This window comes from Hevea brasiliensis, chromosome 15 (genome assembly GCF_030052815.1).
Source record: "Hevea brasiliensis isolate MT/VB/25A 57/8 chromosome 15, ASM3005281v1, whole genome shotgun sequence".
Taxonomy (NCBI): domain Eukaryota; kingdom Viridiplantae; phylum Streptophyta; class Magnoliopsida; order Malpighiales; family Euphorbiaceae; genus Hevea; species Hevea brasiliensis.
In genome coordinates, this window is record NC_079507.1 from 72,449,678 (window position 1) to 72,477,240 (window position 27,563).

The window sequence follows — 27,563 nt, forward strand, 5'->3', positions numbered from 1 at the left end:
GAAGCGGATATCACGCCATCGGCCATTCTAATGAACGTTTTTGCCTCTCCTCACGGCGTTCGAGACGCCACGACCCACTGCCGTCATCCACACCATCACCTCTTCTGCCTCCGCCACTCCATCGGCTTTTTTCTTTTAGAAAATAAATTATCTAAATTATAAGACAAAAATTCTAAAAGGAATGACATCAAAAGAGGAGAAATTACCAAATAAAAGCTTAATAGTTCATCCTACCATGTTCCCCATAAAGAAACAAGGCCTCAAAAAATAAATAATTTCTTTTAAAAAACTACAATCTACACCGCTGCAATTGGGAAATGAAGAATTTATCAGGTGTTCTATAATCTTCCATATTTCAGAAAATTTACTTATCTTTTTTTTTTTCTCTATTATATAGTAATATAAAAATTTTTATTACATTGGTGATAGATTCTCTACTACTACTACTGCTACCTCAGGCTACTACAATTTACAACACCCAAGCAAGCTTTGGATAAAAAGAAAGGCTAACGAGGTCGTCCTCGTATCGCTATCCGATGATATATTTCACTTATATATATTTTTTCAATTTTTTTATGCCTCGAAATTAAAAAAAAAAAATCCAAAATTTTTTATGGTTTCTCTTTGAGCAGAGAAGCTAATCCAGTCACCATCTTAGCTCCTCTATCTATACTCTTCGGTTTGACGGCCGGCGGCTGCCACGTCGCCGAATCCACTCTTTCTTTCTCATCGTCGCCGGAAATTTTCGTCGGCGGCGATGATGGATCAGTGTCTAGCGCTGCCGTTTTCTCACCAAAGATCAGCTCGAGTTCTCCGCAAGCGTCACTACTCTCCGTCGCAACCAAACACTCGTCTTTCTGGCTTTCGGGTTTGGTGTTTGAAGTGGCGTCTTTTAGCCTGGTGAAAGGAGAGAACCATTTAGCACGCATGTACTCTGCTGTTCTCCAAGGAGGAAAGTGCATGCCTTTCTTCTTCAAACTCTGCTTAGCCGCCTCCGACACGATTGATACAATCTGACCCAGCCGATCAGATTTCCCGACGAAGATGGACGGTAGTGATTGCAGGATTGCTTTGTAGGCACCGGTCGATCGAGCTATTTCGAACTCCGATCTGAAGTCAATATCGATCAAAAGTCTTTCTCCTCCTATATTCACATCTACATACTCATATTCACCTGATTACCATATTTTAGTAAAAGAGAATTCAGAATTTTCCCTTCCCAAATTTCAAATTTTTTTGACTCCAAAAGAAGAGAGAGAGAGAGGTACCAGCAGGGTGAGAGGGGCATTTATCCCATTTCGATTTGCAAATGGAGGAATCGTAGCCAAGAGAAGATAATCCATCGGCTACGATATTTCTCAAATCGTCCTTTTGCTTGTGATTTTTGTTCTTCTCGACGATCATCGCAGCATCAGCTAAGAGGTTTCTTTCGTGAACACTGGCACAGGGAATCAAACTCTGGTTCTAACACGCAGACATACACATTTCTTTAGCCATTTGACCTTCAAGGAGTCGTATAGCTTCAAAATACAAAGGGCGAATGCTCTTAAATTGTAACTTGGAAGAGCTTAAGGGCTATTTACCTTAAGAATATCAGAGGCATCGCCAGACGATCCATTGCTAATCGATTCTCCAAAACCACCACCGCCAAATACATCAAATTCATCATCGGAGCTGTCGTTAGTGTTCCCATTAAAGCAATTACATCGGTGACGGCCCCGAAACGGCTTCTCGTTGCTCTCCTCGATGTAATTCTGCACCATTTTAGCCAAACATACTGAGCTCGGCTCAAACTCGGTCCCTGCACCTCCTCCGTCCTTGGTCCCATACTGTGCTTCACCAACGCTTGGTTTTTCCACCGAGGAAATTCTCAACACGCTGGGGAACTGCCGGTCAAACAGTCTCTTTAGACGCGATTTCAACACCGGCTTCACCGGCTCGGCCCGCGAGGGAACCGTCGTCTGACAGTCTATATCTATGGGTTGGATCTTCATAGGAAAAGGCATAACAGATATGAAGATGATAGAAACAGAGAAGACCCGAGGCTAAGGCTGAAGGTTAGAAGTTAAAATGGATTGACTGCTCAGGTTGAAGCTCTTCGTGTCAGTTCTGCTCCATATTCAGAGCCCTCTCTAATTACTTGGGTTGCACAGACTCACAAACACAGTGACCAATCAATGACTCCTTCTGGTCCTGATTCTTCCGGTACAATTTACAAAACCCATGAACCAGACAAAAAAAAAAAAAAATCAATGCTACAGGTTAACAATCAAACTCATGCAGATGTCCCGCTCCCCTCCTCCCATTAGCTACAACAGCAGCGCCTTACCGAAAGAAGAAAATAAAAATACGAAAAACCTTGAAATTGGAATCCTCAACAGGATCGCCAGCCAATCAAAAAGCCTCTGAAAATTTTAATCGTAATCCCATACACAAAATTTATGTGTAAGCAAAATCTGGTACCTTTCCTCCGTGATTAGAAAAATCAAATAACTTGGAAGATATGCAAGGGAAGATTATGGCTTTCAGCTTAGGATTTTTTCGTGGAAAACGTGGCGGGGATGATCGGAAGCACAGACATTGCGTGTAGATGCAGAAAAAGTAAGCGCCGGAATATTCATTTCTCCGGCGAGATAACAATCGCCGGCATGGATAAACAAAAGGAAATTAAGGAAGGGGAAAGGTGAAAAAAAGGATTTTCCTGCGTGTCGGGTTAGGTGATTTTTGGGTGAAGACTTGGAGAGTGGAGAACGCTTGAGTGGAAAATGGATGGGCTTTGGCATTTATAGGTGAAACGGCATTGGCCAAGCTGACTCGGCATTGAATTGCCACATGGATTATGACATGGCAAATTTTTATCCTCATCTAACATGGCAAGCGGCAGCGCGCAGTTGGTTTGATTGTGGAGCTTGCGCGTTTATGCCACGTGCCAGCAATCGAATTCGTGGGATTATAGTTATTGAAATTACAACCTTAACCTCCCACTGCGTCGCTGTGGTTGCGGAGATACGTGAAAAAGTAGGGGATGATTCGTGGGATAAATTTGAAATTTGAACAGAAGGCATATAGGAGACTAGACAGTGGGGGCGTAAAGTAAACTAGTGAAGTGAAAGTGCATAAGGTTTTGTTGAGAGGTGGGCGCCTAACATTGTGTGACACGTAGCGTGCCGGTGCAGTATCAGTTATTTTTCCCTTTCTTTAAGTGAATTACAAAATTTAAATGGTCGGTATATTTTTGGACCGTTTGCTGATTGGATAAAAGAAAGATTTTATTTCATTTTTGTGTCGCATTATTTTCCATTGCTTTCAATATTGCGCTAACAACTATGAATAAGCAAAATAAAATTAAAGGAATGAAACATTATTGAGAATATAAAACAATATGGTAAACGCTGAACACCGCAGGAAATAATTATATATATATATATATATCCTCGGTGGGGTTTACTGATATTGTTTAGAAGGCTCCACACTTACATTATGATACTGACCCTCTTTTATTTTTATTATGAAAATATTAACTTTACAGTACACAAGTAGGACAAAACACACACAATAGAAGAATCACTGTGCATGATTAACACTAATTATATTAAGCTTGTTGCTGCATGTATAATTATTAAGTATCCATCATGGGGTGCAAAATATATATGCTTTTAAACCTTAATTATGCTATTTTTTGCCCTTAATCTTTTAATGAATTTCATTTTCATCCTTTAAAGTATGATTTATTTTTTTTTACTATGAAATTATTTTGTAAAATAAAAATTAAAAAATTTTAATATTTTAAATAGAGATTATGTTAAACTATTTGTCAACGGAAACAATATTTGTATCAGTCCAAAGAGGGAACCTGAAATGGCATTATTTGATTTGGACTGTATTGAGAAATTCGTCTAGAGAGGCTTTGATCACTTGACTGACCCTATTTGAAGTTGGTTTGATTCAGAGTTTAGACTTATGTGAGATTTTTTTTTTTTTTTTTAAATTAAGTGGAAGTGAAAGTGGCTTATGCTGTTAACTAGCAAGGAGGGATCTGTTGAGACTTGGTCAACAAGTAAATTCAACCTAAAATTCTTGGTAGGGACAAGATTTAGCTAGATTAATTAGTATTTAATTAAGTACAATTTGATATCAAATTGTAAGAAGGTGAAATTACAATAATAATTACTTTGATTGCATAATGAAAACCTTAATGCTAACCTAAACAACGTGTTGCTAAACCATGATTAGTCAAGAGTTGAAATAAATGGACCGTTAGGTCTAAAGGGATTGTCATGTGAAAAACGAAGAGAAATAGTAAATGAGGTGGTTGTCCTTTTTACCAGGGTGAAATGAGATTAAAAGTGAGGATGATTCTTCATTTGCAAGCATGTCTGCTTATTGTCCACACAGCTAAATTGAATTATAGGTTGAATATTCTGATTTTCTTTGTGGCTCAAAATAGGAACACAAGGAGACAAGCCACACACTATGGCTGGATAAATGCCCCTTTTTTTTTTAAGAAAAAAAATAAATATCATAAAGCAAGATCAATAGAGAGTAGATCATGAAGAAACTCGGGAGGAACAATATTCCACTCCCTAAGATCAAATTGAGGGGAAAGTAAATGTGCCAAAAGTATTTACTGATCTACATACTAAAGTCAATGAACATAACCTAAGCTTACCAAGGATACTACATTTATCAACAAAAGAACCAAAATAAGAAACATCTTGAGCTTTGCTATACAGAGCCTTCACTAGGATTTGGGAATCTGATTCAAAGATGATATTTGGGTTCTTCTTTTTTGTGCCAATTTCTTGCATATGACTATAGTTTTTAACTTTAACCCTTCTTTTTTTTTTTTGCTTTGCCTGTTTTCCTTTTTATGATTTATTGATGTGCCAAATTCGCACCATGAACTAGATTCCGCTTCATAAGTATTATTTCAGTGACTAGCGCTAACAGCAACCTAGAGAGATTTTGTCTTAAAAAGGTACCTCTGGGGGAGAGAGGGGAGACTAGTTCTTATAAGCGACTAGCCCCTCGACTCCTAATCAATGTGAGACACTGGGCAACAACATAGCCCCCCAATCGAGGGGCTTGAGAAGAGACTAGTACTTATAAGCGATCTAGTCTCTCGACTCATAACTTATATGGGACGCTGGACATTAACATGATTCAAATAAAAAATTGAATATACTCTCTTTTGATGATGGAAGGTATATCACTCATCTAATAAGTGTCATATTTAAATTTCTATTCTCCCAATTCCTCCTTTCTTTAAGTGCCTTAGTCGGAATTCTTGGCAACCACTTCTAATATTTTTGGGCAAGTAAAAAGCTAAACAAAGTTTAAAATAGCAGTACACAGAGAGTATCTACTTTCCTCCAACATTAGCTGGGGCCTAGTTCCCATTTGGGTCTCCGATTTTATTATTTAATGCTTGGAATAATTAAAAGGCAAAGCTTAATTAAGAAAGAGCGAAAACAAAATCGTGTCCCATGGATTAAGTATAGATCCCTGCAGACTTGTCAACAATCCGTTGGGCTTATTTGCTTTTGTTGTTATAACTTTAATGTGGCAATGCCATTGATTGCACTTTGCTGAACTTCTTTTAATGATGTCTATTGAAATTATTGAGTCTCTTTTTAAAAAATTGTAATTCATGATTTATTCTCCCTTTTTTTCTAATTTTTATCTTTAAGAATTTTTTTTTTCTTTTTTTTGGAGCTTGTGCTCGTTTTGTTAATTAGCTTTTGGCTTCAATTTTACAATGTATTACTTTTGACGAGTTGAGGAAAAGTTTCTGACTTTAAGGTTGGGTGAAAGACTTTTAAGGGTTGTGTTAGGAGGTCCTACCTTCATAATTAACATTGGAATATCATCATTTTAGTGCCTTGAAACCCTAATCTCAATCTTTTCCTTGTACTTACTAGCTATATCCTAGCCTTCATCACTTTCCTTTAATTAGCCAAATATCTCTAATAATTAATAAATATTTCTATAAATTCGTATAAATATGTATAGAGCTTACTTCCTAACTTCCCTTTTTTATATTTGCGCCTTTTTGCATTAATTTAAAGTAAGATTTCATTCATAAATTTTTTTAGTTTAATTAAACCGAAAAAATAAGTTTCATTGACAAGCATTTAAATGGGTTTGTTAAGTAATTGAAAAGCAAATGTGGGGTAAATCAAATGTGAGAAGTAAGGTAGAATTGGATTTTTATTTGTATATATTTAGATAAAGAAGAAAATGAAAAGAGAAACAGAAGCTTGCTTTGTTAAGGGAAAAAAAAAAGGGGCAAGAGTGGGGCATGTAAAAGTTGATGAATGTCATCTTCCATCAAGTCCACATAATTTTATCAGAAATAAAGAAGAAGAATAAGAAGGCCTATGAATGAGGTGTTGATGCAGTGGTCCTTCAATTCCTTAGATGGGGAAGAGGGGCGTCTCATCCATGATCCATGTGCAGTGCAGACCCCATATATAATCACAATACTTTCCTTACATTTGCCCCACTTTAGCTGCTACTTGTTGCAAAACCATAGTATCTCTATTATCCTTTATTGTGACCCCCATTTTGGATAACACTATATTCTTTATAGCCTCAATTCATGCCTAACAATTTCTTTTATTCCTTTCTCTTTTTTCATATAGATGGAGATAATTCTTTTGAATTGGGCAAACCGTTAAAAAAATTGACTGAATTTAGCTTAATTTCAAAAATTAATTTAAGTGGGAGAGAATTTTAAGTTTTTATATTTGGCACAATTTTCTTATCTTGAGTCGATATGATACAACATATTCTTCTCATGCTCAGGTATGAACATCTGGGAATAACTCAATATCAAGACAAAAGTAGATTTTGATACTATATTAAAAAAAAAAAAGATAAGACCTAGCTTAATACCAAACACTAAATCTTTATATTTAACAAAATGGATTACAGAAAGTTATCTTCGAATCAGGCTAACAGATCCTCATCAAGGCTATTAGTAATAGACATAAGAATTTATCTTATTTTGGGTCTGTTGTTTCAGATTGTATTTTCCTTTTAAGAAAAGCTAGTTTCATGCTCCGCAGTCTTTGCTCATCGATTAGCAAACTCTGTCATTCATCGCTTGGCAACGACAGGCTATTCTCAATCTGATCCTCAAGAATGGAGTCATATCCCTCTTGATTTCCTTTCTGATGTTCTCTTATTAGATCTTTCTTAATGAAGTTTTCTGTTATTATTTAAAAAAAAAAAACATATTTTATTATCTCAAATCATAATATAATTTTTTTAAATTTACAAAAATAATAAAATTCATTATAAAAAAAATTGTTAATTAGTAAGGATTCCAACTATTAATACAAAAATAGCTTATATTTAATTATAATATAAAAATTATCGTGTAAGTGGCAGAGTGTTTATGTAATATTATAATAAATTTAAAAAAATTAAATCCTAATCTTTCAAAAATTTAAAAAATTTCTAAAATATCAAAATAAAAGGATGGTATGATACAAAGTCCTATGATGTTTTAACATGTCATTAACAGTAATTAAGAATTATTTGAGTGCCTTAAATCATTTGACAGAGAAAAAATAGACATGGGAAATGATTCTTGAAGGCTAAAGCAAATTTCATGTGGTAGGAATACTCTTGTACATCATTTTCTTTGCTTTTCTTTTCAGTCTTTTCTAGGGTTGGAGAAATAAAAAATAAAAAAAAAAGAAATTATGTTCAAAATATCTTGAATCTTAAGGTTATAATGGACAAATATTGAATATATAGTTCAACTGAAAATCATATTATTTTTGCCGCATATCACTAATAAAATAATTTAATTTAATTTAATAACTAAAAATATATTACTACGATCTCTTTATCTCTTTAAAAAATATATATAAAAGGCGTCACAAAAACGGTCACTGCCTTACCTTCTTCCGTTTGTTGGCTTACCAAACCCTTAATTTCGCAAAGAAAAAGTCAAATCTATCCATCTCCATCTTACCTTAAAATTATTCATTACCAAGAAATTAATATTTTGTGATCGTGATCGTATGAATTATGATATTCCAAGGATGGGGACCCACTTCAAGATATATATATATATATATATATATATGCTTTTGTTTATTTTCGCATAGATTGATGCTTCGCTTTGCTTTGTTAATGCCTATATTCTTTAGCTTATCGATAAGGTCTCAAAGATAATCTTTTCAATCAATGCTCCTTTTAAAATTTATAATTATGGATGTTGCTTTTGTAATTACTAAGTTAAATTAATAGTTACTTAAGCAGTTAGGTTAGTGTGGATGAAATTCCACAAAATATTATCACGCACTAAATTAATTCATTATGAATTAATTATGTAATAAGAAATCAAATACCTTAATTTATTATTTATTTGCTCAATTAAAAAAAAATTTATAATCTCATTTATTGTAAAATAAATTCTCAAAATATTTATTATTCTACATTAACTTAAAATGAGGTGTTTGAGTTATACGTAAGATTTGAATAAATTTTTTTAAAAAAATTAATTTTTAATATAAAATTAGACTTAATTTAAAAGATAAATATTTTTGTTATCATATCTGCATACAAACCACCTGGATGGAAAGTGATGAGCACAATCAAACGACACAGTCGCTTGTTTTGTGAAAAGAGGTCCATTGGTTCATAAAATGGGGACTAATCATCTGCAAAATCCAAACTCATGGCCTTAGATTCATCGTCCATGGCAAGGAGCTGCTGCATGGCGGAATTTTTTTTTTCCCTTGTTTAATAAAAGATAATGCCCATTTGTTAGTATCAATCACAACAAAGCTTGCGTCTCAACAAATATAATTATTTAGTTTTTTCATGTATTTTATAATGGAGATGATGACTGATGAGGACATAAAGTTGTTTGATAAGGAAAGCTAAATAAGAAAAATGATGGGCATGGGCATGTCCATGTCCATTGAACACCAAAACCCACTTCTTTTGTGACTATTGTGGTTGGATTCTTGTTTTGGGTTTTCTTTTTTTAATGGGAAAATACAAACTTGGCATCAATCTTTATATTGTTCTGTCCATTTGTTTCTTATCAACGAGGTTTAGGTCACTGTAATAATAATAATAATAATGATAATTGCATAGCTCAACTGTTTCACTGCATGATACCCTTTTTAATGGGTGGGTTGAATGACTCCAGGCCACCTGTGGGGCTTATAGGTTTGGACCCATGTATGATATGACCTATCCACATATCAAAACCTCTCTCCTTACCCCACTCTGTAAAATATAATGTTTGAAGTGATGAAACATCACACGCGTGAATGTTCTATTTGTCAATTGATTATATAAATCCTACAAGGGACAGTGTCCAAGTTCTTCACACTTCATACTATTCATCTTCACAAGTTGTGAATTCTTATGCTGAGTTGTTTATGGAGTTACAAGATTTTGAGTTGAAATTTCAATAAGAATTAATTTGATAAAAAAAAAAAAATTCAGAAAGTCATTTAGTTTGATTACGCAAGCTTATTCCGTCATAAGATGGAATTGAATGTGAAGTAAAATCAGTGGCACCAAGCAATAGCACAAAAGCTAAATGGGTCACTATTATTTCAGGTGAAGGAGGTGTTGTGTTATTCAGTCTTTCATGTACCCTTATTAACTTTTTCTCATTTGGATTGACAATAGAGCATCAAAGCTGCTGCTGGGGCCCATTGAATTATGTAATGCAACTATGATCATTTTGAACCCACTCCTACTCTGGAGCCTGGACGATACTTACAAAGCTGATGCGTCTGTCTCTTTGGTTACAGAGATTTCCTTTTGTAAACATTTTGTTCGAGGAAAGGGAGGAAGGTATTTCGAGATTTTGAATTTTTTATTTTTTATTTTTTAATCTTTTTCTAATATTATGAGATTAAAAAAAGACTAAATTGAATTCTTATTTCTCTATTATTTTTTATAATATAAAGTCAAATTACTGGATTATCCATCTCCCTGTGGATACTATTCAGAAAATTTGAAGACACCATTCTCCCAGTCTATTGTTTATTTAAAGCTTGACAATGATAAATGTCTTTTTTTTTTTTAGGTAGATAAAAGCCTTCGTGCTGCATTTTACACCCCAAAAATTCTCCGGAGAAAATTGAAGTTCTGCTCCACTTATTGTTTTCAACTACTTTCATGGACTCAGATTCTTTATATTTCAACCCATGTTTTCTTCGTATCCTGATATTAAATTAAATTCCGATTCTGATGCTGTTCCCCCTGGCTCTGGCTCTGCCTAGCAGTAAGGGGCTCTTCCGTGGCTGTTAAAGGTAACGCAACAAACTAAATGATTTTATTGCACAGCTTCTAAAAACACCCATAAGTCATCATATCGATGCATGTAGTCAGGTACCATAAAATCCCCATTACGCATCGTCTCAATCAAGCCAATGACTTGCACTGTGCAGTTGGGCATATCAAACTTGCACGAATAATAGCAAATCTTTGGGTCAGTAAGGATAGTCTCAGTAGAACTAACCAACAGCGACCATTTCTGAAATGCCTAATCCGTGAACATATGGTTTTAACTTTGGGAATGAGCTAAACACGAGGTGCAGGGCACACCTTGATTGTGAAAACAAGAACTATTTCGCTCGAGTGATTAATTCTTTGGTAATCGTAGTTTATGATATTGATGAATTGCAATTGAAAGGATGAATATAGATGATCAAAGAAGAATCTGCCAACAGTTTTTGTAGATTATGCTTACTCAAAGCAAATGTGGGAACATAAAGTTGCTAAACAACAAAATACTACATGGGTACACTGTTCGTAATTACAGCTCTATCTTCATTGGTAAATTTTGCAATATATCACCGTCACTCTAAAATAAAATAAAGTCGCTGGTTAAAATTGTGATCACCTGCCAAAAAAATCACAGTTGCTCAGGCAGAATCCAATCCAAGTCTCGCTGCATAATAGGTGGATCCGGTCAGAGTAACAAGCATGAAGCCAAGTGAAAGTTGGACGAACTTATTTCAACTCTCCTTTTGCTTTCCAGCAATAAGAATATTACCACATGGTAGAACCAGGAACAATGACACAGCAAATAATAGATAAAACAGTCTCCCATGGCGACAGCAATTTTAAATGAAATCTAAGGAACATTCATAACTTGGATTGACTGTAGCATGTCTGAAACAGCTATAACAAGGTCACCTGATTTGATCATTCCTCTAGCCTTGAGCAAGGAGAAGGTTTTATTAAGGTTGCTTTCCATATCATCTGAAAAGCTCAGGCGGAAAGGCATCAGGCCCCACTGTAGGTTCAGGCGCCTCCTTACAGATGCTGTGGTTGTGAAAGCAAAGATTGGACAATCTGGCCGGCAACGAGACAAGAGAGATGCCAGGTGACCATTCTTTGTATAGACAAAAAGAGCATCCACCTCCAAATTGTTAGCTGCAAAATAAAAAATCAAATTGCATCATGACCATCATCTAAGGAACAAAAACACACAGATGCACATAAAATTACTGCCTTTAATTTTCAGGTTCTGGAGTACTACTAAAATCATGGCACTAGCCAATGAATATGTACAATAGCACATCAAATTTGTATTACTGGCCCTTTTGGCTGCTAAGACATTATATATTAGTGCTCTTGGTAATTTATAAATGCAGAGCTAGAAGGTGCTAGTTAAAAGAAACCACAACCTGAAATCCACCTAGAAAGATAGAAAAATTTCTCCTCTGTGACTCGTGTAGGAAGCGCCCCGAGTTTTTAATGGAATATACGCCAAGTCAAACAAATTTGAAGATATATGTTTATTTTTGTACAGATCATATTTAAAAGTCTGATTCAGTTAAAAAAATTCTCTCCAAACTAGATTGAAAAAAAATCTTGCACACCTCTACCTTTTATGCCAAAATGCATCATTTGATCATAAAATAATTCACTAGATCCACCAATTGGTATGTAGACTTGAACCAAAGAATGCTTACCCATCTTGGCAGCAGAATTGCAAATTTCTTCAGAAACAGAGTCAGAAAGGGCAGATCCTACAGCAGGGAGTTGCGTAGCTTCATGGCGTTTTGCTTCTCTCCACCACTTCTCAATTCTCACACTGACACTTCTGAGAACAGCCAATGCCTTCTCTGGGTACTGGCCCATGGCTGACTCACCAGAGAGCATCAAAGCATCAGCCCGCTGCCTAACTGCTTCAGAAACATCAGCTACTTCTGCTCTGGTGGGTGTAGGGTATTCAATCATAGATTCAAGTAATTGAGAGGCAACAATGACTGGCTTATTTAGCTGCCTGCAGAGCTGAACAATTCTTTGCTGGGCTGATGGGACCTGTTCCAATGGTATCTGCGCACCCAGATCTCCTCTTGCTACCATAGCTCCATCTGATGCTTGAATGATCTCATCCAAGTTCTTCAATGAGTCAATACTCTCTATCTTTGCAATCACAGCTATATCACTGCATCAATAAAAATCTGTTTTAAGTCCAAAAAGATTGTCACTGTTGCTAAACATTTTTATTATAAAGGCAACTAAAAGAAAAACACATGCAACATATGAAATTATACTATTTTCACTTGAAAACAATTTTAAGAATAACAGTCAATTGTAAATACTGATTGGTTTGCTATAATGATTGTAGTGACACACAAGCAATACAACAAAGAAATCAAGACAAACTCAGGCCACCACATAAACAGATGCATGACATGTTCAAGTAATTTAACATGCAGTGATATGCTAACTGGCAACAAAGTATCCAGTCAAATTCAAACAAAGGGTAGCTATTAATGATAGACAAACATAAACAGGAAAATTTAATATAGTGTTAAATGTGCTTACTGATCACGAGACCGTGCAGCAACATAGCTTTTGAGATGATTAATCACTTCAGCAGACTTGACAAATGATATTGCAATAAAATCAACACCCTCTGCAATACCAAAATCAATGTCTAACCAATCCTGGAAATATAAAAAGGGTTAAGCATGAGAAGATATGAAATTTTTCACATTTTGCAAAAAAAATTCTAGAAATATTTAATGCAGCACAAAAGAGGAACGCAGATGCCACATGCATGCCAATGGAAGTTTATGTAAATCATATTATCATGATTCATATGCCAGTACACATTTGCATATAAAACACATACAACTGAGTTAGCCATGTAAACTCATCCACTCACACTCATTGGAGGCACCATTTATTTTGCAAAGTTTAATCAGGCAGCATATCCACCACAGTCAAGTCTGAAACTGACTTCCAGCACATGTTGAATTAAAATAAAAAAAGCAAACCCATAAGTTCTACTTGAAGTACAGTTACCATTTTTTCCTAATCTTTTCTGTAATTCTAAATGCATTGAGATCGATGATCATCTGATATTAAAAGGATGGTTGCAAAAGCTTAACTACTAAAGAAACTATGCACATAAATGGATCATGTCATGAATCATGATGGCATATATCATAAAAGGGGGAATTTCAGATAGAAAGTTCATCAAAATGAGATTTTTTAAAATGTGTAGGGTAAAGAAAGCTATTTATAAATCCCAAAATATAAAACGTTTCAATCCAAACTACCATGCTTTGGTGGGCATATCCTGTTTTGCAGATTGTTTTTTTCTTAAATTTATAAGCAAAAAGATAAGAAGAGGAATATAGCTTCAATTTTGAGAATAATGAAAAAAAAAAAAAAAAAAAAAGAGCTTCAGTTAGCAAGAAATTTTCCATCCAGCAGAAAATAATATGATCTAAAAAAATAAAAAAGGCACTGAAGTTATGATGACTAATCTAAGGAAGAAAACATTTAAACCAGTGAAGGGGAAAAAAGATTGTATCATCAAAATAAGATTCTAGCCACATCCCGATAACAATATTTAGCTCTCTTAACAATATTTGAATGACATTGGTGAGCTTTGAACTTCCGGCCAAAAAATAACATCAGGTTACCTTAAATCCCAATGCCTCATGTAAATAATCACTTCCCTCACAACATCTATAACAGTTGAACTTGAAAATTTAGTATGTATTTAATCTTAAAGAGTCATAGCTATCAAGGTTGAGTCATAATCACCACTAAATCCCAAGGATACAGTGGGAAACTCTCAGCCTTTCTACTTGATTGAAGATACATGAATAATTACTGTTCATATACAATTCAGTGTTTGAAGATACATGAAAAATGAATATATTTTTACTTTCAAAAAATAGGCAGGGAAAAGAAGGGCTGGAAAGGGGGAGAGAATATGCACCAACCTTAGAGGAAATTGTGGGGAGCATGGCATTACGTTCTCGCACTAGACTCCTATCCCTCCAGAAAGTCAAATTAGCCCGTGGTAGTAACAGTCCAGGATCAGTACATCGACACTTGACATCTGGACCAATTTTCTCAATTACCTCAAATGTTACCATCCCACCATCCACAATGAGTTCATCCCCAACTTGCACATCTGTCTCACATGAATTACTGGCTTAAGATTACTTGAGAATTAACATGCTTATCAGCAACAATAGAACAGAAAAAATAAAAGATACCAGCTCTCATAAAATTAATTTCAAGCAAACGATTATGTTGTGAACATTACCCTCAGCAAAGCCATCATAATTCACGTTGATGGTGCGTTCTGGACGAGGTGAGTCAAAGGCTCTGACACTAAAAGTCCAGATCTCACCATCCTGCACATGCAGAGAAACTTATTACAATAAGTTCCAAGCTTGTGAACATGAACCTGCTTAATTAAACAAGATTTGTGTCTGCAAGAACTTTTAGAAAATGATTCATTACAATGCTAGATTTTGATAGCAGCACCAGAAGTATCATTAGGACGTAATTTCTATCAGCAAGGTAATGTCATCTGTCCAAGTGGAAACTAGTAATAATGATGCTGAATCTATTTCAGCTCAATAGCCTCCCATGCTCAACGCCACTTCAGAAAAAAAGAAAAATTAAACACAGCAATGCTGTATTCATCAACAATGATAAGGTATCAAGTTCAATCAAGTTTACATTCAAACACAGGTATCTGCAGAACAAACCTTTCCATACAATGCTCTTGCAGATGCTAATGAATGTGTTAAAGACTAAAAGAATCTCAGACAATAACAGTTGTTCCTACATGAAAACCACTACAGTGAACCAAGTAAGCAATAACGAAATTCCTAATTGAAGAGATGATCGCAGGCCTTCTTAGTTCATCCTAATATATGCATATTCATGGCTCCCAATGACTATAAAAGCAACGGAATTCGATTGAGTTTGCCATTCTCTACGTATTACATTACAAAATACAACAAGGAAAAAAAAAACGATACTTACCCTTTGTTTGGATCTAGGAAAACGGAGAGAAGAGAAAAGAAAAGAAATGTAATTTTTCATATTTCCTTTGTTTGAATAGCAAATAGAAAAAAGAAATGAGAAGAAATGAAAGGAAATTATATTTCTCAATTTTTCTTTCGTGAATTCAAAATATTTCTCTCTCCAACAAGTGAAATGTAAAAATAAGAGAATTAGGTACCATTATATTAAAATTACTTATGCAACCTTAATATCATATAATAACAAAATCATAAATTTATGGCAATTAAATAATTTTATTGGGAGAAAATTTTCATTTCTCCTCTATTTTAGCAAGTATCCAAACAAAACAATAGTCTTTTCTTTTCTCTTCATTCTTTCTCTTTAATTTCTTCTTAATTTCCTTGTTCAATTAAGAATGCAAAAAAAGGGTTAGGAAATCAATAACGTATAAAGCAATTGATACTCAAATAACTACCACTCACAAAAGCTTCAGTGGAATTCACATGAATATCAACAATATACACGTAACTAGACACTAAAAAAAATGCAATCTTTTAGTCAAAAGGCATTATTAACATTGCTCTTAAAACTGCGATGGAGAAAAATATTTTTTTAAATATATTAGTTAAAATGTATTAAAAAATAATTAAAAATTAAATTTAATAAATTTTAATTATAAAAATATTAAAATAATAATTTTTTTTTAATCATACCTAAAATAATATTTTTATTTAGAAAAGTAATCTCAGCCGTAAAAAAAAAGGCTGCAACCTCGGCTTTGGCAGAAGAAGCTCCACCGAGATCGCCCATGTGAATCTCACTCCCTTCAGTATCCATCATAATAGCCACAGCAAAACCTTTCTCCTCATTCAGCCTCCTAACTCGCTCAATGACGCTCTTGTGCCACTCGCGGGTGCCGTGACACATATTAATCCTCGCCACGTTCATGCCTCCAACCGCTAGCGCCTCCAGCTGCTCGAAGCCGCATGTGGCCGGACCTATCGTGCAAACGAGCTTGGTCCTCCTCGTGCTCCTAAATCCGTTCTCCTTCAATTCCGCCTCCGTCACCGCATCCACTTCGATCGAACTCACATCAGCCACTGCCAAGGAACTATACTCCGGCGCCAACACGCCTCCTCCTGTGCCATTATTGGAAACGAAGACTTGAGATGATGGGGCAGAGTTAGAATCTGATGAAGCTGATGCCTTGACGGAGATAGATTTAGGCCAGAAAGTGATCGAGAACAGGCAATTGGAGGCTGGGAGAGAGGGTTTAGGGAAAGTAAAGTTTGGGGAGCGAGTTGTTGGAGTGAAGAAATGAAGTGACTGTGACATGGTCACCAGGAAATGCAAGGACCGGTGGCTACGTCTCTGTTAGATGGATAAGGAAAGAAGGAGGAAGGCAGAGTTTGGGGAGTTGAAATGTGATTGTGAAGCATATAGATAAAAGGGTGGAGCTTTTAGAGAGAAAAGGGCGGATGGAACAGGGAAGGAAGCGGGACTGAGCTGAGCTTTATACAAGTCGCCGACATTAGATAGCAGCCAGCGAAGGAGACGGGAAATGTTTTGGTTCCTCTCTGCATGTTTAAATTATTTATTATTTTACTTTAATAATATATATATATATATATATATTATATAATTTTAATATAATGAACATAATTTTATAATATCAAAAATTATAAATTTAAGAATTTTAAATTTTTAAAAATATAATAAATAAAATTTTAAATAATTATCAGTTTTTAAATAAGATAGATTTCTTAGTAATTAAAATTTAGAATAATTTTCAAAAACATAAAATAATTTTAACAAAAAATTAATATTTAATATGAGAACCAAACGTACCCTTGAGATTTGGAGGTGTCCAACGTGTAGAACGGGTAAATTATGTTAGAATCATAACTATGTGGTTAGGTTGGGAAAGGTTGGTTGCATGGATGAGAGTGATCGGTTCTTATATCGATAGATGAGGTCCAAACACGAAGATATATATACGTGTATATGAAATATAACTTGTCATGGCGTATGAGGACGTAGTGAGCGTATTCTACCCACGTGCCATGCGGGCAAAGAAAGTAGCAAGCTAGAGATGGGGTAGGTAATCAAAAGAAAAAAATATAATTATTTTATCATCTTGCACCTGCAAAATATGAGTCAACTCGCACAAGTTAGGTGGAAAATTGGCAACATAATTAAATTAAATTATTATTAAAGTCAGGTGACCATGGATTCAAGATTTTTAGCTTTTTTACTTTGTTTTTTTCTTAACAGAAAGTAAGATAGATTACTTTATTAAATTTTTATTTATATATAATTAAATTTAAAAAAAAATTATTTATAGTTAAATATAAAGTATTTATATTAAAATTAAAAAAGTGGAGTCTATTACTATAATTCAACTTTGACCAATAAAAGCGTGGGAAAATGGATGTTTAGAGTCTTTTGGGTAATGGAGTCATAATAGTTAATAGCAAGCAAAACGAGAAGCCCGCATGACCGTATGGACCCAAAATGACCAAGAAACACATTCCATTGTGGGCTGACGTGGATCTCCACTCATCACCATAGTTGGCATTTATATGCCAACGTGTCACCGACAGCAGGGCTCTCCATAGTCCACATCTGTTTCTCCAACCGAACCCATTCACGAAAGGGAAGGAAAAGAAAAACAAAGGTGTATCATTCCATTCCTTATTCTGAACTTTCGCAAACAGATCGCCCTGTCTATGCCCAACACGAAATCAATCTAATCGCGGTCTGCTTTCTTTTGCATTTGGGTCCTCTCCTCCTCCTGCAAGACGCGAAGCCATTACCATCTTTCATCATATTCGTACCCTCTATCTCAAATCCCTTAATCAAAGGTTTGATCTTTTTTTTTTTTTTTTTTTTTTTTCAGATATAGATTTGTAACTCCCAGCCCCGATCCTTGACTAATTGGATTCTATTTTGTTTTATAGCTCTAATTTTGATATTTTCACAATCAATTTGCAATTTTTTTTATTTGATAAATATATTGAAGGCATTTGTTTTTTTGATGTGTGATTAAGCACTTGAAATAGAAGATGGGAGCGTTTATATCGAAGTTTTGGTTCATGTTGTTTCCTGCAAAGGAGTACAAGATCGTGGTGGTTGGGTTAGATAATGCAGGCAAGACGACCACGCTTTACAAATTACACTTAGGAGAGGTTGTCACTACTCACCCAACTGTTGGCAGCAACGTTGAAGAGCTTGTTTACAAGAACATTCGATTTGAGGTGCCCTTTCTTGCTCAGATTCTTTATTTTGCCTCCTTTTGATTTAATTTTATTGGGTTTTGGGTTAATGTAAGCCTGTCTCTGTATTTGATGATTCGGATCTTAATATTAGTTTATTTAAAGTTTCAGTAGCTTAGAGGGAAAAGAATTATGAACTTTGACGTAGAGGTAAAATGGTGTGCCTTTTTTTAGATTGATGTAGGAGCTAATTGTTTAATCAAAATGTAATGCCATTTTAGAGAGTGATTCTTCAATTCCATAAACTGAACATTTATGTGGTAGCTATGCAACTGAGTAGGATAATTTCATTTCAAAATCTGGCATCTTTGCAGTGTGTATTAGGTCAGGGTACGGGCACCAATCTATCCCACCTTTTTCACTACTTCAACTGATGCCCAAGGGCCACGGGTTTAGTCTTCTAATTGCTGTTGCCCATTTTTGTTGGTCTGACATTCTGTCCAGTAGCAGGAAAATATGCTAAAATAGAAAAGAGAAGCATCATTTGCATGGACTGGCAATTTAGAAAGTATTCAATTACCTGGGTTTCTCAAATGGAAATTTTTTGGTGAGTCGTCTCTGAAATAGGTTCTAGTCATTGGTCATCAGGATTTATATCTATATGTATTCAAAATTTAAGAAAAGTGGCTTTTGGTAAGGGTAGGACCAGAAGTTAGTTTCATCGTGCAATTACTCATATGGCTGAATGAGTAGGGAATAAGGGGTTCAAGTTTCATTATATGCAAATTCTCATACAGCAGAATAAGTACGGAATCGGGGGTCTGGAACCCCCATATGGATGTAATCCTTTGGCCTAGGACATGGAAAAGATTCAACCCTCTTACATCTTCAATGGATCAGGCTTCTAGTTGGCCCAACCAGTCCTTTAGATATCAGTTTTCCACTAGCCATGTGCAACTATACATATGAAGGAGAGATGAGATAAATCATTTCAATAAGGTGGAGGGTGGTTTAGTGAAAACTCTTTTACTCATATGATTGAATGAGTACGGAATAGGGGGTAAAGAGTTCTAAATGGATTTAGCCCTTGTTTGGCCAGGACATGGAAATATTCAATCCTCTTACATCTTTCATAAATTGGTCTTCTTGTTGGCGCAACAAGTCCTTTAGATTTCTGATTCTCAGTAGCAGATCTATGGTGAGCAACTGTACATATAAAGGCCATAAAGTAGGGAGTGATTTTAGTGAAACTCTTCATAACTTCTTACTAAAAAATATGAAAAAAAAAAAATGGTAACTGTGTTCTAAGTCAGGTAAAGGGAGAGAGAGTTGTAGGGGTTTAAATCCTTGACCACTTTGACTTCTTGATAATTATGAAATGCTGCTTTTGTCTTCCTTGAGGTGTTAGGATCTCTTATTCATTTATTTACCTAATACTCTCTTGGCCCCTGAATCTTGTTGGGTTGGGAGCTGTGAAATGAGAATTTTTCTAGTTTCAGTACTCATTATTTCAGAAAGAAAATTGCAACCATCGGGCTGATATATAAAACTAAAAGAACATTCCATTTCCAGCTAAATGCAAATTTATTGATTGAACAAAGGTTTTGAGAAACAAAAACTGACAAATATGCAAACAAATCCATCATACTCAACTAAACTCAACTCAACTAAGTTTTTATCCCAAAAATTTGGGGTCAGCTATATGGATTTGCTTTCTCCACTCTAAATGATTTTGGGTTAAATCCTCAGAAATGTGTAATACTTCTAAGTCATATTGTACTACTCTATTCCAAGTCAATTTAGGTCTACCCCTTTTTTTCTTTCTATCCTCTAACCTAATGTGCTCTACTTGTCTAACTGGATCCTCCGTATGTCTATGCTTCACATGACTAAGCCACTTCAATCTCCCTTCTCTCAATTTATCCTCAATTGGCACCGCTCCTACCTTTTCTCTAATACTCTCATTACGAACTTTATCTAGTCTAGTATGGCCACTCATCCACTTTAACATTCTCATCTCTGCAACTCTTATCTTAGACGCATACGACTTCTTCAGTGCTCAACACTCACTGCCATATAACATAGCCGGTCGTATGGCTGTACGGTAAAATTTTCCTTTCAACTTATTGGGAATCTTGCGATCACGTAAAACTCTCTTGGCTCGTCTCCACTTCAACCATCCGGCTTTAATCCTATGACTAACATCCTCCTCACATCCTCCATTTACTTGAAGGACTGAGCGAAGATATTTAAAGTGATTACTTTGGGACAGTACCACTCCATCCAAACTAACTCCTTCCCTATTATTAGTTTGGCCTTCACTGAACTTGCAATGCATGTATTCTGTCTTCGTTCTACTTAACTTAAAGTCCTTTGACTCTAGAGTACTTCTCCAAAGCTCTAGCTTTCTATTGATTCCTTCTCGTGTCTTATCTATCAGAACAATATCATTCGCAAACATCATGCGTCAAGGAATACTCTCTTGTATATGTTTCGTAAATTCATCTAAAACTAATGTAAAAAGGTAATGGCTTATAGCTGATCCTTGGTGTAATCCAATTGAAATCGGAAAATCTCGTGTCCCCTCCCACTGTGCGCACAATAGTAGTTGCTCCTTCATACATATCTTTTAACACTTGTATATACCTAATAGATACCCTCTTTTGTTCTAACACACTCCATAAGACATCTCTTGGAACATTATGATAAGCCTTCTCCAAATCAATAAAAAACATGTGTAAATCTTTCTTCACATTTCTATAGTTTTCCATCAAGCTTCTAATGTGAAAGATCGCTTCCATAGTTGAACGATCGGGCATGAAGCCAAATTGATTAAGAGTGATAGAAGTATCATGACGTAGTCGATGGTCCACAACTCCCTCCCACAACTTCATAGTATGGCTAATGACTTTAATTCCCCTATAGTTTGAGCAACTCTGTATGTCTCCCTTATTTTTAAAATTAGGTACTAAAATACTCCTCCTCCATTCATCAGGCATTTTCTTTGAGTTTAGAATCTTATTAAATAATTTAATTAACCATGTCACTCTCATATCTCCTAAACACTTCCACACTTCAATTGGTATTCCATAGGGTCCACAGGCTTTGTCCACTTTCATTCTCTTAAGTGCTTCCTTTACTTTTAAAGATCTAATCCTTCTAGTATAATTCACATTCTTTTCTATTGTTCTATAGTCTATATTCAAGCTATTATCATTTTGACTAATATTAAAGTTTTCATCTATTTATTATTATATGGAATTTAAATACATCAAAATTTATATTTTGTTGATATAAAATTTCTTATTATAAAAATTTTATGCTAGTTTTTTATTATAAAATATTATTATTAAAAAATTAAAATTCTAAATATATATTTTAAATTTACCTATATATTATTACAATTAAAATTTACCTAGCTTTATTTTAATAACTTTTAATAAAATATATTGTAAAAATATACTATTATTAATTTTGGAGGGAATTAATTTTATAATATTGATTTAATGTATATTGATTCAACTCTGATTCAACCCATGTTGAACTTTAAACACTTTACCCTCTGTCTTTATCGATTTTTAGACCAGGCTGGGTCTGAAAATCATGATATTGGCCAAAGGAATACTTTCTTCCCTGGGATCAGTTGCATAGTAGCATTTGGGATCTTGAATTCATTAAGAAAATGGATAAACAGGTTTTGGACATGGAAACCCCTAGCATTTGGATGCTGGGAGTTGACTATCTTTATTATTGCTGTGTAGCATATGCTGTTGTTATTGGTGTTACCCCGAATAAGTTGATTTTCCTGCTTTGATTATCCAGTTGAATAGACTGTAATCCATATGTGCTGAAACACCGTTCATGGCAGTTAAAAATTATTCCAAGCATCTTCTTTTATTCCATGGAACACTTGAAAAGTGAAAATTCAGCATCACTTGTATGGAAGGACGAAAAAAGAACGAAAAAAAAAAAATCTGATAAACTATGTAAATGTGGTATATTCTCACTCCTTTAAAGAGAACCTTGTGGACCAGGTATGATATTGGTTGAATTTATGGTATTACCGGTTTGTAGTTTGTAGAAAAGCACTCGCTTGAGTTTGTCTGTGATTGATTTTCTAAAAGATGCTTGCTTGCTTGATCATATGTTAATGTCATGATGTGGACGAATACTGTTGTTTTCATGCAAGTTACACAAGGCTGTCCTTTGTTGTCATCAGGTCTGGGATCTTGGCGGACAAGATAGACTCAGGACATCGTGGGCAACATATTATTGGGGAACTCATGCTGTCATTGTGGTGATAGATAGTACGGATAGAGCCAGAATCTCGATTATGAAAGATGAACTTTTCCGATTGCTCGGACACGAGGATCTGCAAGATTCTGTTATACTTGTCTTTGCAAATAAACAAGACCTCAAAGATGCCATGACCCCAGCTGAGATCACCGATGCTTTCTCTCTTCACAGCATAAAGAATCATGATTGGCACATCCAAGCATGCTGTGCTCTTACAGGTGAAGGTCTGTATGATGGCCTAGGGTGGATTGCCCAGCGAGTTACTGGCAAGGCACCAAGTTGAAGATAAAGGGAGCAATTTGAAAAGAAGTTTCATTTTTCAAATAGTAATGGATTTGAAAGATGATTAAAACAAAATTATCAGTGTACTATCAAACTGTACTCATCACCATTGCTGTAGATTGTTCCTTAAATTTGAATTGATATGAAGAATTTGTCGTGTTGCACAATGAAGCATTTTCATTATAGAATCGCCAATGAAGAAAATATTGCTATAAAATTGTTATTTTCTACACAATCAAACATCTGCCAATGACAAAAGTGTTGCTCAAAGTTGATGCCTCCGCCAACAATTAACAATCGAAGTTTTAATGCTTGAAATCAGCCATCAATATCAAAGAATCCAGCATCTGCAGCCTTGTGATTCTTGCGGGCCTTCAAACCACCGATCCCATAATGGATTTAGAGGGCCATTTGTTCTGTCAGACCACAATAACAGGCACTTAGAAATGTCGAAAGTCAAATGGATAATCGCTTGAAAATTGATGCAGAAAAAACAAATCACAAAAGCGCATTTACACTGGCAGTAGTGGGTCTGGTCTAGTATCCACGTTACTTAGCATTCTGATGCACACAAAACAAAATTTAGCTCACAAATAAAAATGTACTCTTATATAACAAATGGCATCAATTGAAAACCCGATTATTGGATATTAAGCATATGAGCATTCTGCGTATCATTTTTATTTTTATTTTTTCATGAACTTACTCCTTGCATACTGCTGTGGCATTTTCCATCTTATCAAGCTGCTCCAACTCTTCCTGTGCATGCATCATTGGAAAAATGAAAGCCAGTCAGTAGTCTTAATCATGTATTTCTAGCACTCAAGGCAGGATATCAGGTACTAGGTGACAAAGCATTTACTGATTTGTACTCGTGTTGAATGACATACCCTAAAAAGAAAATGTGGTAGTTCATTTGCAAGCACTGAGAATTCTTCAAATATGAAGTAGTTCATTAGAAAGCACCAAGAATTTTTCAAATACTAGACGTGCCTTGTTGTATAAAGTGGGCAATAGTTCATAATGTAAAGTGAAAATATCTTCCATTTGCTCATGATAGAAGCATGAAAAGTTTCTGCAAGCTGAATCTGATTTTCTAGATGGGTTATTTAATAAAAGCAAGCAAACACACATAAATTCAGAAAGATTTCCTATGAAACATGTCTTACCTGCCATCATGCATACTTGCAATCAATTTTCATGTTAAGATAAAAATTTGGATGCCCTAAAACATTCTTACAAGGAAATCTTCAGACATGGTCATCCCATATGACATGGAAAGTATATCACCACAGTGAATAAAAAAGACTGCTGATATGTTAATCGAATTCCCTGAAAGCTTAGAAGTAAATTTATTGTCCTTTATATCTCTCATATATGCAGGTACAGCATTGAAGATTAAGTTTTTGGGTGAAGTGACTGAAATCATAGGGAAATGATGTTCCAATGGTCTCCAAGTAAGGACAGTTTGTCATAAACATATTCAATGATGGCACAAACTTAAGTAAACGTTCAGAAAAGTTCTCCCCACTACTTGAAAATCTACTTTTGGAGAGCAGTATCCTAGCCAAAAAGGCAATCCCAATATAAATGAAATTTTCAAGTAGTTTCAAAAACATATGAGAAATCAACAAGCAACATTACTTAAACAAAAATGTCTTGATGCAGGTTTTGAACTGTTATTTACAATATAGATTTTGCAAAATGTAGTTTTTGTAGCCAGCCACTTACTTTAATTTTGTGATCCAAAACATTGGCGGATGTAGTGTAGAAAATAAGGAGTCAATTGACCCCTCTTTTTCTTGAAAATTCTTTTGCACATATACATATTTGTATACACCGACCCCTCATAAATTTAATTACTAAACCCTCTTTTTGAAGGAATTTAAAATTAATTGAGATAAAAAAAAATTGTATTCAAAAGTTTATATACTTTTAAAATTCTACCGTAACTTTTCAACAATGAACTTTATCAAGATAAAATGATATAAGCATACAGATGATAAATTGATAAATGACTTTTAGTTATATAGAGAGATATGTATTTAATAATATTAGTTAATAATATAATTTTTTTTATAGTGTTAAGGGTATTGGATTTTATCGAGTCTAATTATTAGATATTAATATTATATTTTTAATTTTTTAAATAATATCTTATTGTTTACTTTTATTCGTTGGCCCCAGAAAAAAAAAAAAGAATGGGTCCGCCACTGATCATCCAAAAGCAACATGAAACATGATAAATTTATTTTGTTGCTGAAATTTAAGCAAGAATAGGCACCTTGAATGAATTTAGGCATGGAAAGTAGAGTCATGTTCATGCTAAACTATTGCAAGCAAGAAACCACAGAAAGAGCTACGGATCTGGAAGCATGTTTTATTTATCAATTTTTTGAGGGTACGTGGGTGTGGTTGCAATTGGCAGACGAGGAAACGGCTATCACAAGTTACAATAATTCAATTGTTAGCTGGAAGCTGAACATGATATTGCACATCTAACTTGTGAAAGCAGGTGCTTGTCTACATTCAATCTAGGAACTGCCATGGTTAGCTATTGGAATAGATCTCTGACATTAAATACCACAGCTGAAATACTAATTGGCTCTAGATTAAGAAAGAATGTAGCAAAGCTATTATATTTGCTACAGCCAGGCCAAACCAGAAAGTCTTTAATCTAACAGAAACAATAAGCAACTGACTGCATTATTATAAGTCGGAAAAGTAAATGATTGGGACTTAAGAAACTTAAGCATGAAATTTACTTCTAATGCTTGACCAAAAAAATATCACTTCTGACCCTTTAAGCTTTGCAAGGCAATTCTTGCAGTGATCCTATAACAGGATAATCAATTGACATTATTGGAATGCAGCAATCAACTAAACAATAACCAATTGGCAATTGCTCACACTAGTCCAGTAAAACCACAAATCTTCTAGAAATAAGCAGACATTTCAGTTAAAACCTCTTGTTTAACTAAAAAGTACTATCAGGACGGTTCTGCTGCTCTTTACAAGTGTATACTTTGTCTCCCATGAATTCAAAATTTGTACAAATAGTCAGCCACAGAATCACATTTTAATTCATAGCTAGGAAGCTCCAGCATTGAGAGTTTGAAGTATTGGAACTCAAAACCAACAAAAGTTAAGCAATTCCATTGTTTTTCTCATCCTAAGAAGAAGCCCAATTAAGATATTCCAATTCGTCATATAAGATATGCTCGTGCATTCAAACAAAATTGAAACAATAATTAACCAGGGAGGAAAAAAGGAAAAAAAGAAGAAAAGATCTTTTGGGAAGTGGGAAATATTAGAGAACCCAGAGAGAATAGAGGATAAATAAAAAAGAATTTACCTCTAAAAGTCTAGCTTCTTGCTCAAGCCGCTTAAGCTCTGCTTGTATCCTATGCTTTCCTCTGGTATCAGAATCAGATGGCAAAGAGTTGACACGTTGGGTTATTGGACCCGAAGAATCGGACCTATCCGATTGCATCTCTTAAAGACAACACAGACACACAGTAATATAAAAAGCCCTAGCTTTAGCTTAACTCCCCCTTTTGACAAAGAAGAAAGAAACAAAAGTTGCATCACAAGAAAGATGGTATTAGAGAGGAAAATAAGGGTGACCCAGAAATCTGCATGGACTGATGGACCTCATGTACTGGAACTAACTGACCTCTTCCATTAAAGCAGAAACAGAAGGGATCTGTTGAAGGACTCAAAGAAAGCCAGATGGATATGGAGGAGGTCAGTGAAATTTGGCCTTTTGTGAAGCTTTCTAATCGAATAAAGGATAGCGAGAGAAGGTTTATTCTTGTTGTATTGTATGAAAGCTGGAACTCTTTTTCTCTCTTATTTTCTGTGTCATTTTTGTCTCTCTTTCAGCGTACTGTATCTCCGCTTTCTAAGCCTTTCCGCCACGCGAAGTCTTCCCGTCGACAGCGTGGCAAACTTGAAATTTTAAACTTATTCTCGGTCTCTGGGCTTGGAAAAATGGGCGAACCTATTGTTTTCCACCAATTAAAAAAAAATTAAAATTATCAAATTAATATTCTTAATAATCTATTTCGAATTAATATAGGTAAAAAATAATGATAAATATTTTTTTGGGAATTAGAGCGTGTAAACACTCGAGGGATTGGAAAGTTGGGTTGGAAAGGGACGCCATGCCACGGTGCTCGACACATGGAAGTCCACTACAAAGGTCGTGGCACATCGTTGTCGCTTTGTAGTGTGTGAGTCACACGCTGGTGTTTTTCTATATGGTCAATGTTATAGCTAAGTCCTACCCCATTAAAACATACAAATATAAATATAATATGTATAATATAATATTTTCCATTTTTTTTTAAACATCTTCTAATATTCTGGCTTATATGATATTATTATGTATATATAATTTTAAATTCTTTAACTTAAGAATTTCCCTTTGTCCTAAATGAGGTAATTTCTAGTGAAGTATGATAAGCCCCTCAGAAGGTCATC

At 34.9% G+C, this 27,563-nt stretch overlaps 4 protein-coding genes across 6 annotated transcripts; 1 reads left to right on the forward strand and 3 right to left on the reverse strand.

Moving 5' to 3' along the window:
• Positions 1-353: 353 nt before the first annotated feature.
• Positions 354-2,852, reverse strand: LOC110636157 (uncharacterized). 2 transcript variants are annotated; one of them, XM_021785730.2, is made up of 3 exons: positions 1,584-2,852; positions 1,269-1,458; positions 354-1,174 (listed from the first exon to the last, which is right to left on the reverse strand). In XM_021785730.2, exons 1-3 carry the CDS (start codon positions 2,004-2,006, stop codon positions 612-614), a joined length of 1,176 nt encoding a protein of 391 aa, XP_021641422.1. In that variant the 5' UTR covers positions 2,007-2,852; the 3' UTR covers positions 354-611. The 2 variants fall into 2 exon arrangements, with proteins under 2 accessions (XP_021641422.1, XP_021641415.1); XM_021785723.2 differs by having other exon boundaries at positions 1,269-1,464; positions 1,584-2,848.
• A 7,838-nt stretch (positions 2,853-10,690) lies between these two features.
• On the reverse strand, positions 10,691-16,873 carry LOC110636171 (pyruvate kinase isozyme A, chloroplastic). The gene is made up of 6 exons (XM_021785740.2): positions 16,057-16,873; positions 14,573-14,663; positions 14,244-14,437; positions 12,829-12,950; positions 11,967-12,445; positions 10,691-11,424 (listed from the first exon to the last, which is right to left on the reverse strand). The coding sequence occupies exons 1-6, from the start codon at positions 16,618-16,620 to the stop codon at positions 11,123-11,125; spliced, it is 1,752 nt and encodes a 583-aa protein (XP_021641432.2). The 5' UTR covers positions 16,621-16,873; the 3' UTR covers positions 10,691-11,122.
• Positions 16,874-17,898: 1,025 nt separating this feature from the next.
• Positions 17,899-23,245, forward strand: LOC110636179 (uncharacterized). 2 transcript variants are annotated; one of them, XM_021785760.2, is made up of 3 exons: positions 17,899-18,149; positions 18,348-18,542; positions 22,720-23,245. In XM_021785760.2, the coding sequence occupies exons 2-3, from the start codon at positions 18,351-18,353 to the stop codon at positions 23,077-23,079; spliced, it is 552 nt and encodes a 183-aa protein (XP_021641452.2). In that variant the 5' UTR covers positions 17,899-18,149; positions 18,348-18,350; the 3' UTR covers positions 23,080-23,245. The 2 variants fall into 2 exon arrangements, with proteins under 2 accessions (XP_021641452.2, XP_021641443.2); XM_021785751.2 differs by having other exon boundaries at positions 17,903-18,149; positions 18,336-18,542.
• LOC110636197 (guanine nucleotide-binding protein subunit gamma 2) lies at positions 23,188-27,109 on the reverse strand. The gene is made up of 5 exons (XM_021785778.2): positions 26,755-27,109; positions 26,434-26,632; positions 23,785-23,837; positions 23,595-23,639; positions 23,188-23,494 (listed from the first exon to the last, which is right to left on the reverse strand). Exons 2-5 carry the CDS (start codon positions 26,569-26,571, stop codon positions 23,410-23,412), a joined length of 321 nt encoding a protein of 106 aa, XP_021641470.2. The 5' UTR covers positions 26,572-26,632; positions 26,755-27,109; the 3' UTR covers positions 23,188-23,409.
• Between the last annotated feature and the right edge of the window lie 454 nt (positions 27,110-27,563).

Coding starts and splice junctions, on each gene's coding strand:
- LOC110636171 (XM_021785740.2), bottom strand. CDS start 16,620: ATGTCACAGTCACTTCATTTCTTCACTCCAACAACTCGCTCCCCAAAC. Junction 14,438..14,572: donor TTATGATGGCTTTGCTGAGG/GTAATGTTCACA, acceptor CATGTGAGACAG/ATGTGCAAGTTGGGGATGAA. Junction 12,951..14,243: donor TCCCCACAATTTCCTCTAAG/GTTGGTGCATAT, acceptor TTATATTTCCAG/GATTGGTTAGACATTGATTT.
- LOC110636179 (XM_021785760.2), top strand. CDS start 18,351: ATGGGAGCGTTTATATCGAAGTTTTGGTTCATGTTGTTTCCTGCAAAG. Junction 18,543..22,719: donor ACAAGAACATTCGATTTGAG/GTGCCCTTTCTT, acceptor TGTTGTCATCAG/GTCTGGGATCTTGGCGGACA.
- LOC110636157 (XM_021785723.2), bottom strand. CDS start 2,006: ATGCCTTTTCCTATGAAGATCCAACCCATAGATATAGACTGTCAGACG. Junction 1,465..1,583: donor ATGCCTCTGATATTCTTAAG/GTAAATAGCCCT, acceptor TCTGCGTGTTAG/AACCAGAGTTTGATTCCCTG. Junction 1,175..1,268: donor ATGCCCCTCTCACCCTGCTG/GTACCTCTCTCT, acceptor TATGGTAATCAG/GTGAATATGAGTATGTAGAT.
- LOC110636197 (XM_021785778.2), bottom strand. CDS start 26,571: ATGCAATCGGATAGGTCCGATTCTTCGGGTCCAATAACCCAACGTGTC. Junction 23,640..23,784: donor GCCACAGCAGTATGCAAGGA/GTAAGTTCATGA, acceptor TGTGTGCATCAG/AATGCTAAGTAACGTGGATA. Junction 23,495..23,594: donor CCAGACCCACTACTGCCAGT/GTAAATGCGCTT, acceptor GTGGTCTGACAG/AACAAATGGCCCTCTAAATC.